Consider the following 13644-nt stretch of genomic DNA (forward strand, 5'->3'; position numbering starts at 1 on the left):
TGTGGGAGCATGAAAACTCTGTGAAACAGAGCAAAGAAAATCCAAAGCTCTCTCGTGCTTATAGTGCATCACACATGACTAAAAACAGCACATGATGAATGTTCTGGGTAATTCACATCGATCCATGACTCATAGAAGTGATGTCGTATCGACAGCCACAGACAACGCAACAACATTAGTCATGCAAGGAAGAATACATAAAATGAATAATTCTTAATCATACATCATTGATGTACATACTCGATGTCATTTTTCTTAATATGTGCTATGCATAAGTTTAGACACCCATGCTAAAGTTGACTAAAAAGAGGAATAAAAAATCATCTTCTGGAAATTGAACTTAATGCCTTCATTAAGAAAATTAGGAAAAATCCAACCTTTAAGGACACCAATTTTCTTTGTGAATGAATAATGTATCGTAAATAAATAAATGTTCTTCCTTAAAATACAGGGTGCATAAGTCTGGACACCCCTGTGTTAAATTCCCATAGAGGCAGGCAGATTTTTATTTTTAAAGGCCAGTTACTTCATGGATCCAGGATACTATGCATCCTGATAAAGTTCCCTTGGCCTTTGGAATTAAAATAGCCCCACATCATCACATAGCATTCACCATACCTAGAGATTGGCATGGAGTACTTTCCATAAGATCATCTCTCAATGCAAATCAAACCAGCTATTAGGCTAACTGAAATAAAACCATGCCAATCTCTAGGTATGGTGAAGGCTATGTGATGATGTGGGGCTATTTTAATTCCAAAGGCCAAAGGAACTTTATCAGGATGCATAGTATCCTGGATCCATGAAGTAACTGGCCTTTAAAAATAAAAATCTGCCTGCCTCTATGGGAATTTAACATAGGGGTGTCCAGACTTATGCACCCTGTATTTTAAGGAAGAACATTTATTTATTTACGATACATTATTCATTCACAAAGAAAATTGGTGTACTTAAAGGTTGGATTTTTCCTAATTTTTTTAATTAATGCATTAAGTTCAATTTCCAAAAGATGATTTTTTATTCCTCTTTTTAGTCAACTTTAGCATGGGTGTCTAAACTTATGCATAGCACTGTATATCAAATGTGGAGGGACAATGAGACATTTAGCTGAAAATATCAATTGTCACTTGACTTTTTTTCTAAGTAACGTATACGGGGAAACCTGAAAAAGTATTTTTTTGCAATTTGAAAGTGTCACTACAGAGATGCAGAAATGACATACTTCACCTTTAAAGAGCATTATGTTCTCAGTGAGAATACAATGAGGAGAGCAAAACAACTGACAGAATGAGTTTAGGGAGATAATCCCTTCAATGTCCTGCATTTTGAAGATAAAAGAATTTTCCCTCCAGGAAGCATTTCTGTGCATGAGCCAGGCCATTTAACAGATCCAATCTTTGTACAACAGATTCTGTCAAAAGGACCTCACGATGGAATTAGGATACAGCACACAGTTTTTAGCTATCACCAGTATGGCCCCAGTGTGACTTTACCTCCTCACTAATTAGCTTCCAGTGAGTTATGATAATAGGTAGCTAATTAACCAACGTAATTAAGCTCTTCCTAGACCTCGGTGAGTTTATAGCTCTTGCAGCGGTACATTTAAGCAGTCTGATAACCACAGGATAACCACTGGGATTTTACACAGATCCACTTCAAAGAGTTGATGACCTTTCTCAGATGATCCGTAGAGTGCGAGATGTGCAAAGCTAACTGGTGATTTGTACTGAACTTGCACATGCAACAATGATCTACAGTTCAATGTACTGGTTACTTCAATAATGAACTTTTCTGAATGTGTAAGATTTACTTGAACTTCTGATATTAGTTTTCATTCCAGCCAAACATACAAAGGTAGGTGGCACTCATTACATTATAACTCGCATTATTAGTTTTGTGTATGTGAGGTCAAAGGGTCTAAGTCTGTTTTTTTGCTCCTATCTGCATATTGTATAATTGGCTAAGTTATTATTATAATTAAAATAGAAGTCAAGTTAGTTCATCCTGCTGAGGGGAATTTAAGAAAATGTAAATGTGGTTTTGGGGAACTTAAAGTTCATTTAAATCAGACGTCAGTTGGATTTTGACATTCTGATTGCTTTAAAACTTCTAAAGTATTTCAGTCCTAATAGTAATCAGATATATTATATTATATTATATTATATTATATTATATTATATTATATTATATTATATTATATTATATTATATTATATTATATTATATTATATTATATTATATTTAAATTTTTTCATTTTAAAAGATGCTTTTGACTTATTTCAGTTCATAGTCCATCTTTATCTATACTGTAATCAAGATAAATCAGCCATGGCATATAGAGAGATAACAACAGTCATCAATATTCATTGCTGATGTTCTACAACTCAGATATTATTAATAATTATTAACTCAGATGTTTCAATAATGTGACTCTGTATAAGCACTCCACTACCTTTGCCTGGCTAACTACTGTAGTTGAGATCGGTACATTTGGGAAAGTGCACCATTACCCAGTAATGAGGGGAGCTGTCATAAAAAATTACATCTAAATTTTATTACAACCTACAATACGCTCTCTGCCTCTTGTCAGAGCACACTATGAACTCCCGTGAATCGGAATAATGCACGCCCCCTTTTATGATTCATATCATTTATCTTACAGAGGAGCAGTCTCAGAAGATACAAGCAGCTATCGCACTAATTCAGAACTAGAATGATGAGAGAATCTACTGGGACTGAACTCTGGTAGAGAGGGTGAGTAAGAAAAGAGGTGTTGAAGGGTTATTTAGGCTTTGGTGCACTTGGTGAGAATGAGGCTCTGTGACCCAGTTGGATAGTAATGATATGTGCCCAATGCTGGTCAAGGATTACAGGCTCTGCCTCTGATGCAATCCACCCCATCCACTGTGACTTATTACATTTGGCAAAGTTTTGCATTTGCATTTTATCCACAGCAATTTACATTGCATTTCAAGGTACACATTTACATTCTTATCAGTTCTTGCTTTCCCCGGGAATCGAACCCATGACCTTGGCGTTACAAGCACCAATGCTCTACAGTTTGAGCAACAGGAAGGCACATTATTAATGCTCCAACAACACCAGAACACTTCCACTAAGTTCCTGTACGCCACCTCTGGAAAACAATATGGGACTGTGACCTGCAGTTATACCAGCTTTAAGGGTTTTTCTCTCACGGGGAGGGTCTGTTTTTGATAAAGACTGCCAGTTCAATCAGTTGTGCACACAATTCAGTCTTACTGACATACCTAGGGGACTTGAGTCTGCATTTCCTTGTAAATAAAATCTGAAGCCTACAATCTGGACACGCAGCAGGAGGCAGTGTAACTGAGAATTTGAAAGGTCCTTCTGACACTGTGAAAATGTGCAAATCAGATTCTCAGTCATTCTTTCAAAGTCGCACTGAGCTTCAACTCAAGTTGAAATGTGTAAGCAATATCACACAAGCAATGCTGTTTTACTGAATATTGTTTGACTGCAGGCCTGTAATAAAATAGTGTAATAAAAAAGATGTTTGCAACATTCCAGATCAAATTTGCTCCTAAAATAGTTCCTAAGAATTTTTAGTGCATAATTGTCATCAAGTACATTATGTTAAGTCTAAATAGTTATAATAGTCAATAATGTTAATTGCTATTGAACATAATGTTGTAATGCCAGAGGATGAGAAAGTACAAGAGAATATTTCGTTGAAACAACCAGGATACCTCAATTAATGGCATTATGCTGGAGAGAGTGTAAATCCCTAAGCGTCCATTGCAGCAGAATAACCAGCTCAGCTGTCATAAAGTATGCTGACAAGTGTCACCGGGCGGGGAAGAAACAGTTTGCACAAACTAGTACAGGAACTATAGTGGTATGTTATAGTCAGCAACTTTCTCACCAAAATCATATTTGTCAAATCCAACCAACAGCAAGAAAAAGAAAGAAAAGATACAACATAAATAAGGTACACAAATTATATGTAGCCTACATTTATGATAAAATGTCAGTTATGAAACGGGTAGTTCTGGTCCTTTATCCTGATTGGTTGAGCCTCATTCGAAATTCTTAAATAAATATTTTAATATGCGTCATGCCTAACAACTTCCCTTAGCTGTTCTACAGGCTTATTGCATTAATTTATGGTTTTTGAAGTAAAAACGTTAAATTACCATATCATTTATGGCAAAAAACAGTATGGTGACTTTCCCAGAATTCCATGTGTGACACATGTAATTAATTTTATTTAATTTAAATAGTTTTGTTTCTTGTGTATTTTCATTATCAGTAATGTCGGCTACATTAGGGTGTTTTGTGTTACAATTTTTGTTATTTAGTAAATGTTTATTGTATTATTTTAGCGTCATGTCACATGTGTAATACCCTGATGGTGTTTTGTAGAGGTGTACAATACACTCATATCACGATTCTGTTCGATACACGATACTAAACCACGATATGATACTGTCACAATACTTTAAAACAAAGTATTTTTTATTTTTTATTATTACTTCTAAAACACAAGTTATACAGTTAACAAAAATTACTGTTCATTAAAATGCTAAATTTGGTATTACATCAGGAATAGACTTGGACTTGGTTCTTCTCCCCCTTCTGCATTTACCATATTTGATGCGCAATTACCATATCTGGTGCTAAAATAAATTGCTTTAAATAAGCTTTAAATTTGGTTGAATTATACACAATTGCTATTGTCACTATCAATGATACATTTGTTTTTGTATATTATTCTGACACAATATATTGTTACAGCGTAGTGTTTTGCCTTTGTATGACCCAGTGCACCCTCTATATTAGAACTATATTTATATGAAACTTTAGACGTTGCAGGCTGATGGGTCCTTTACATGCAATCTGCAAGCAATCGCATCATTACCCCATAGCACAAGCTGATTGGCCTCTACTGATCCTGCAGCCAATGAGATTGCTTTCTCAACATTTAAATAGTCTGATTCATTGTTCGCTGTAAGCTAGTCCTGCAGCGCACTATGAGAGTTCCTCTGAAACCCTCCACCTCCCCCAGCTCCACCTGCCTAGATCTGCATCGGGATTTATATACATCTACTATTGCTCTGAAGCAGCCGCAATAATCAACAGCAGCAGCGTAGCAGATCTAGTCTGCCAAGGCAAATAACATTGCCATATTCAATAACATGCTAAAACTATTCAGAGAGAGAGTTGTCATGATTGAAATATATATATATATATATATATATATAGGCCTATTACTGACTGTTCTTATGCATTACAAACACATCTTAATCTGAAAGGTAATATAGATATAATCTACAAACCACACACCTAATTAGCCGTTCGTTAAATGCACCTTCATGCTGTCACACAGTTTAAATCTACACTCTGTGTATATGTTCAAGGAGACTTTGGCTTACGTGCCCTATGGGGTTTATTGATGTTGCCTCAGTCTATGGACAGTGTTTCAGAATGGGTCTCTGTAATCCTCATATACAATTCGAAAAGAGCATTTTTAAACCTGCATCCCCCGAACCCCCACCCTCAGCTGCCACAGCCCGAGGGAGAGAGACTGAGAAGAGCTGAAGGTAGATGGAGGAAAGACAGGATAACAATTAATATAAGGAGACATTTTCCAATCAGTTTATGCCCCTGTGTGAAATTAAATTTTTGTTTATGTGCACGCTTTCATTGGCTGTGACTGACAGCCCTGACAGCACCTGTGAAGGGAAAGAGTTTTGAAGAGTGGAGCGAAGGGGTGCACACAAATCTTCTTACGCTTGAGATGTAAACACACCTGCCACCTCGCATATAACAGCAGCGCAACATATGCAACCATACGTCTGTTCTACCAGATATATTCACCCCAGTTTTTATAGAACAGAAGACTGCTTTCTGTATAAATGCATACAGCACCATACAACAAGTAATTTTTAATCAGTATTTTTTGTCTGAATTTCAAATAAATTTAAACATCCTTATAACAAAATAACAAATTATGACATTTTCATTTTTGCCTGAAATGTCCCTTTAACTAACTGTACAAAGACAAATAAGCAACATATTAATAAACATATAATCTAAAGTCATTTTGGTACACAGAGTTTTTTGGACAGCCAGTCGATCTAATACTAATTCAGGCTAAACCAAGAGCCAAAGAAATGTTCAGACCACCCGACAACCAGTTTCCAGTTTCAGCAAGACTTGGATAAAATTAACATAACACCTCTATCATGTAACATTTGCCAAGCTACGAAGTTGAGAACAGATAAGAAAATCTCAGCTGAAGTTCTGCTAAAGCCGTCAGGGCCTGTTAGTGAGCCAGTATTTTACGTAACTGCAGTGTAAGGCTTAAGTCAATGACTCATGATGCAAGTCAAGTGCCTCCATTGAATATAGTCACGCTTAACCCTGAACTGCTCCTTCAAAGAGAGACGTCAGCCGTCAGAATGTCAAGCGGAGCAATATTTGGAAACATTTGTCCATATGACAACATGAGCAGCACTGCATTCGTTTAAAGAGACATTACTGTGAAACGTATCTATTGATTTCAGTAAAATATTAACTGTTTTTGAGCAATTTATTCCACTGGGTGAAAATGCTTAAACTTCACAATTAAACTTACTCCCTTCTCATTTAAACGTAGGCACAAAAGCTACAGAGCAACTTACAATACTGCATGCAAACAAACAAAAAAATCTATACTCCACAACCTGCATATAAGAGCTGCAAGACAATGTAAGCCCCCTTCCTTTAATGTGGTTTCTTTGTTGCCACCAGTCAGTGGGAGTTTTTTTTCTTTTTCTTTTTTTTTTTACACAAGGCACATCATTAGTATCTTTTTCTGCAAACAGTGAATCCAGAGCTATGCTGCTGTTGAATTTTACTATGCTGTAATCATCACCAACCATGAAAGACTTCTCTGCACCTACAAAACATCCCTTAATGTTTTTTTCCCCTCCAGGATCAGTGTTCACGACGAAGACAGAGATGTTTCCCAAGAGCTTATTTTAAACTTTATAGTAAAAAAAAAAAAGACTTTTGGGAGTCGTATTCACACAAACACTATGCTTTGTCATTAACAGTATCTTATTTGATTAGTGATTCATTAGATACTAAACTGTGTCTTAAAGGGATAGTTCACCCAAAAAAGAAAACTGTCATCATTTATTCACCCTTGTTTCATTCCAAACATCTATGACTAACTTTCTTCTATGGAACAGAAAAGAAGATAATTTGAAGAATGTTGATAACCAGTTTTGGTGCCCAATGAATTCCAAAATTCATTTCTCAACATATTGTCTTGTAGAAAAAAAAAAAAAGAAAGTCATACAGGTTTGCAAAGAATTTTAATTTTTGGATGAAATATCCCTTTAAAAAATCAAACAATCAAGGTAAAACAACATTTAACAAAATTCATTCCATACTTGATTAGAAATAATGTACATGTTGCTGTCTGCTAGTACAAATTTCACAAGTGGGCAATGAAAAGAGTGAAAATGCTGACACTTCTTTACTTTAGCTGCTCTGTTTTTGTCTGGAAGATTTTTAAAATGCACTTTTCTATGCCAATTCAATTTAACTACAAATTTCTACCATTGATGGAACACAGATGGAAAGAAAATGAAATCATTTTGGAAGTGACAAACTAAGACAATACTGCACCTTTCCAGTGGATGTAGACGTAGACAAGGTGACCTACAACTCAATTAGACACTCTACAGGCTACTAGAGCTCCTGCTGGACCTACTGGAATGGGAAAACCATCTCTGCATATAGTTTCATTAATCATTAAGTCATTATGTTAAGATGGAAATCAGTCTTAAGTTAAAAAGAAAAGTTTGGCAAACAGCAGTTAATGGACTAAGATCCTGACGAAAAAGATCCTCTGGTCTGATGAAATAAACGTTTAACTCTTCAGCCTGAATGCCAAGCACTGTGACTAAAATGGCTCAACACCTGGCCTAATACCGTACCTATGGTGAAACATGGTGATAGCAGCATCATGCTGTGGGGATGTTTCACTTCGAAAATAAGCCTCAAGATTACAGATCATTTTGGCAACCTCCTGGGCATTTTCGTCTAAATTTATTTAGAAAAAGCAGCAAGCAAGTGTAGCGTTTCATTCTTAAAAGGCTGTACCTTTAAAATAGCATGCTTCTAATTAAGGGCTGAAATTAGTTTCTTAATCATATTCAAATATTAAAAAGGTTAAACACCAAAGAACACTGCCGCCCATTCATCAGGGTTTAGTAAAGCTTGAACAGACCCGTGTTTTGAGCGAATGAAATGTTAGGTTGCATATTAAGCTAGGTCATACAGTCCTAAAAGAATGGAAGAATGGGTTAAATGGGTCTTTTAGGGGTTAAAAAAGGACGTAACATCCATGCTATGTGATTGGATGGTTATATCACTATTAAATCGATTGTGTAATCTCAGTCGAATATGGCCTCAATGTGAAGTAAATTTGCCAATGACATCACTACTACAGTACTCTACACTACAACAGTAAGCACAGTTTATCTCCATCTCAGTGGCATTCCCGCTAATGTAGATGTATTCAGTGAAAAAGTGGGTTTTCTCAAGCTGTGATTAATGAAAGCTGCTGTAAAGCTGTTTATCTGATGCCAGAATCATGCCAATTTGTCATTGTAAATCTACTAGTGAAAGCGAGCTGGTTAGAGGACTCTGAGTCTGTAACAGCTGGTTGAGGGGGAGATGCAGTGAGGGGTAAAGCATCCGCAGGAGCTCCCTACTATAAGCAACGGTTACCATGGCAACGCTGGGGGAAATTAGGTGTTAAAGGAGTATCTTGTTATGCACAAAAGCATAATGTACCAGTAATTTTGTTTTGATAGTTAGACAGTAGATATACAGTCATCAGAGTGTGAAAACATTGCATGCTTAAGTGTTTTTGTAGTATTTTAGGTCATCAAAATATACAACAAAAACACTGTAGCTTGTGTATGTGTATATATCTGTGTGTGTGTGTATATATATATATACATGTTTGTGTGTGTGTTTAAATGTGTGACTAATCTCCTGTAATGTTCAATTATCCGATTGCATATTTAATGTCTTTTTATTTTATTTTTACATGTGCTATGAATACATTTTAGAGATGCTGTTCCACCAGTTCGATTAATATCAGTAAACTGTAGCAGTACTGATGCAGAAGTTTTACAGCAGCTTGCTTTGTAACACCTTCCCAGCATCTGAAATGTGGGACTGCAGCTTCAGCGCCCTGGGTGGAATTTAGAGACAGCATGATGATTTCAAAGGAAGCTTATTCAGCTGTAACAATCCGATGAGGAATTCAGTCTCAGGTGGTGGTGGAAGTTTGCAGTCGGTCTCTGAGCAAGAGGGGATTTTCTAACCTCTATTTATTTCCTTTAAGCTTCACTGCTTCTAACCAAAAAATAATTTGCACATGTGCATTCGCAGATTCAAAATGTGTTTATTGTGTATATACTGTATATATCATATAGATAACTAATTGTAAACATGGGTTTAATGGCATTAAATAAAAAATACAGCAGTTATACTCACCTACTAACATTATTTAGAAGGATTATATTTTGAGAGCATCTTCTATGTTGATGCTGAAGGACAATAAAAAACACTTGGGATAAATAATGCATTTAAGACAATCATTTGTAATGTTAAATTGAAAGTGAAAATATATTATTATTATATTACAAAAAAATGACATTTCTTCTGTATTGGGAATACCAAATGCACAGTTCTTCCTTTAGTTTTGTAGGATGTACTTCCGAGAGCCTCTCCAGGTGGTCTGGTGTGGGTGAAAGTCACGATTATCTGCAGAACATCAGCACTATCATTAACCTGTCAAAGTCATTGTGGTTGGAGTTATGTGAAGCATCACTATTCAATTACAGAAAATATCACGCTGTTATTATGCTGCGCTTCCAACTTTTGGAGGTCGCACGTGATATGATATCAGACGTGAGGTTTTTCTAGGCCCTGCAGGGAAGTTCCTCAGCTTTCAGCTGGTGAATGGGTCTATCACGAAACTCTTCTGGGCTAATGCACCGAAGTCTTTGCAGAGGCGAATGATTAGCCCTTGTCTGGGCTACGTAATGTACCAGCGAGTTGATACTGCAGTCACATTTCCATGGGTTATCTTGCAGATACACCTCCTTCAACCCTGAATCAATCAGAGATTTGAATAACGTGTTACACTTAACAGATAAGAATAAAAAAGTAAATATTTTCATGTTTTTGACCAAACAATACAGAATTATTTGAGTCATCATACCATGTTACATTCTTTTTTTCTACTAGCAGTTATGTTGACTGTAAAAATCATCTTGAGACACCTATATTATGTTCTATTACATTGTGCTCCATCTAGATAAACGCAGAAGCATGTCTTATGGCAACACCCCCTAAGAAACAAGTTTTGTGTTGAAACAAGTGTCGGGTAATCTGAAACCAGCCTAATAATATAGTATTTCCTTAGAACTGATAGTCAGCTGGTCAGGCAACCCACCAACTAGTCGATTCCTAATTCTTACCTTGCATGTTGGCTAGCATGTTGCCATCAATGGCATGAAGTCGATTCCCACTTAAGCCCACATGAGTAAGTTTAGGTGTGTGGCGGAATACGTCAGCTGGAAGGCTCTCAATTTCATTCTTTCTGATATACAGCTCCTGCAGGTTGGAAAGACCTTCTAATGTGGATGCGGTAAGTGTGGAGAGCAAATTGTCGTCCAGTACCAGCATCTCAAGACCAATCAGGGGCCCAAAGGTCCCAGCTTGAATATTCGTCAGCTTGTTGTTGTCCAAGTTGAGAAAAAGCAGCTCTTCAAGTCCAACAAAGGCCTTGGGCGAGATCCTCTGGATGCGGTTCAAGGCAAGGTCCAGAACTTTGAGGGCAATCAGAGGCTTGAATGCATTTGGAGGGAGGGCAGTGAGGGCGTTCAGGGGCAGATCCAGCTCTGAGAGGTTCCTCATGCCAATGAACATGTTAGGTTTCAGGCTAGCTATCTGATTCTGGCCCAGCATGAGAAAGCGTAGGTTTAGGAGGTCTTTGAAGCCCTTCACTGGAAGTTTAGACATTCGGTTTCCTTGCAGATTCAAAAGCATCAATCGCTGGGCACCAGCAAATGCTTGAGGGTGTATTGATTTGATTGAGTTTCGCTCCAAGTTTACGCTCTCGATTTTTGGGATGGAGTTCAGGATGTTTTCTGGGAGGTCCTGCAGAAAATTTTCACCTTGAAAATAAATAAGCAAAATGAAGCAAAAGAGGAGGGTTTAATTGGCGGTGCTGATGCAAAAATCACTATGTTCATAGGGTTAAGAACTTGAGTGCAACAGTCAGGTCCCGGAAGTAAAATTCCCAATCATTTTCTCCAAAGGGGAATTGATTTTTAACAATAACTGACCATTAAAAACTGAACAGCAAGGTTGTAAAATGATGGTATGCTTGAATGGTATGGTTGAAGCAATCAGCCTGCATTATTTCACCATGTTTAACCTTAATAATAGTATTAATAAAAAAAATAAAAAAATTAAAATTAAACATACTGATCCCAAAACTTTGAATAATAGTGTAGATACACGTGGCACTCTGGATAAAAATATGGTACATTTTTGAACAGGTAAGCAGTGAATTAAGGTTACATGAAGATCCATGCACTATTACTGAGAACGTTCCTGCTCACCCATTTTTAGGATCCATGAGTCCAGAGGGAGTTTGGGTGGGATGCTATGAAGTCCCCTCTTTTGACAGTTGACTTCAGTCTTTTCCGTACTGGATTTCTGGCTGCATTTACAATCACTGGGGCAGTTTTCCACGGCCTCTGCAACCCACAGCCATAGCATGGCTAACCCTGCAACCAGCTTCATATCCCTGAAAACACGCAGAGCCAGTGATTTAATTATGTCACGAAGGACAATATAATCCTACTGAAAAGAGCATTAGGGGTATTACTGCAAAGAGAACCCCACACATTGCCGGACATACTGTTTGTGTTAAATGCAAATTACTAATGCAGACTTACCTTGTGACCAGATGCTTAATGGACGTCTAAATCCAACGCTGCTTTTATACGCAAAGCTAGTAGACGGTCTGAGCTCGGATGAAGTCTGAAATGAGCTGAAATGTTTGCCCCTCCAGCAAAGTGTGAGCTCTGTAAAACTCCCAGCACAGCAGGTTGGTGAGAAAAATGACATGCACAGATCATGACAGGTTTCCCTGCCAAATGAACTCCTGCGTCCCTAGAGAAAAATCTGCGGGCATGCGTTTTTGCGTAGGTGTGTGAATTCACAGGGCACCTTATGCATGGCTTTGATTGTTTAACTTGGCACAGGTACGGTCTGGTTCACGGCAGATTGATGTCACTGTTATATCAGTGAGCACACATGATAATAGGGCAGGTCGATGAGCACAAGTGATCGGTTCGGGCGGCACAATCACTCAGCCTTCAGAGAGCCTGCTGAGCTGATAAGGACAAGGACCTTATAAAGCTTTCCCCTTGGGCTTTTCTTGGCATTGTCCGCCAGGATTAACAGTAAGAACGAGTCACAGTTTCTCAGTTTCTCGCAAGCATCATCAGTGTCACTCTCGTTTTCACGGCCCCGACGCTTTGAAAGAGGAGGGCTGGCTGGCCAGAGGAAACGCACAAACCTCCAGAGATGTTATTATAGCTGTGTCTTTAAGTTTGACGTGTCTGCTCACCGAGATGATTTTATTGCGCGATAAAGACGAAAGCTCTTTTCAAGGCCCGCCAACAGCAACCGAATATGCAAGCCATCTGGAGCAGCATAATTAGAATTTTCTCCATGCAGCACCAAGCTGAGAAAAACCGACGCACCACCTCTAGCCACCCAAAAAGAGGAGCAGTCAGAGCTGATAAAAAAAAAAACGCTTGCGTGATTCTGATTAATAGGAATGTGTTAATGCTGCGTCTGCTCTTTAACAATTATTCATTTCTGTATCAAGTAAACAAACAAAACAACACAACACAAACAGCTAGAAAAATCAAAGTGCATTTCATGCTCGCTTTTACTGTGTTTGTGAAAAAGCCATACACGTATGCTTCTTTCAACATCAGTGAATCCCTTCCCACCCCCAATCAGATGGATGTATTGTTGCAAAATAAAACTGTATCTCAAATAGATTTTTCAACGCACTATAGCTCCGCACTCATGCTCTGTCACTGATGCCAAATAGTACCAAGACTGGACAAATTCCTGTAATTTCCAGTGCTGTAATAAATTGCAAATGGAGTCAATCAACCGCAGCAGGCTGCAGACAAGAACTCTGGCTGAAGACAAAACCACATTTTACTAGAGGTCATGTACGTTCTCAGATTTATGTCCACCCCCAATGCTCAGACTCTGAATGAGAGGAAACTGGGTATCCTTTTATATCAGTCCTTGGCGACTTAATGTACTCAGCTTGGAATAACACTATGAAACACAGTTGAGTACATTTTTGAACGGACACAGATTGGATTTCACAATCATGATATAACAATATTTGACTTTGATCAAATAGTTGTTTAGAAAGTCACAAAAATCATGTGTTCGAATTTGCCAAACTCACAGGAAATTGTCTTTGGAAAGAAGAAAAGTCTAATTTGAAAGTGAGACGCGCTTCACACAGATCCAGGCTAACAGATGT

At 37.7% G+C, this 13644-nt stretch overlaps 1 protein-coding gene across 1 annotated transcript; it reads right to left on the reverse strand.

Annotated features, from left to right (window-relative positions):
* Positions 1-9434: 9434 nt before the first annotated feature.
* LOC311069178 (uncharacterized protein) lies at positions 9435-12143 on the reverse strand. Its single transcript, XM_084092170.1, has 4 exons — positions 12020-12143; positions 11681-11868; positions 10532-11230; positions 9435-10161 (listed from the first exon to the last, which is right to left on the reverse strand). The coding sequence occupies exons 2-4, from the start codon at positions 11862-11864 to the stop codon at positions 9971-9973; spliced, it is 1074 nt and encodes a 357-aa protein (XP_083948296.1). The 5' UTR covers positions 11865-11868; positions 12020-12143; the 3' UTR covers positions 9435-9970.
* Positions 12144-13644: the final 1501 nt, after the last annotated feature.

This window comes from Abramis brama (genome assembly GCF_963993115.1).
Source record: "Abramis brama genome assembly, chromosome: 18".
Classification (NCBI taxonomy): Eukaryota; Metazoa; Chordata; class Actinopteri; order Cypriniformes; family Leuciscidae; genus Abramis; species Abramis brama.

Coding starts and splice junctions, on each gene's coding strand:
- LOC311069178 (XM_084092170.1), bottom strand. CDS start 11,864: ATGAAGCTGGTTGCAGGGTTAGCCATGCTATGGCTGTGGGTTGCAGAG. Junction 11,231..11,680: donor CTCATGGATCCTAAAAATGG/GTGAGCAGGAAC, acceptor TTTATTTTCAAG/GTGAAAATTTTCTGCAGGAC. Junction 10,162..10,531: donor CATGCTAGCCAACATGCAAG/GTAAGAATTAGG, acceptor TGATTGATTCAG/GGTTGAAGGAGGTGTATCTG.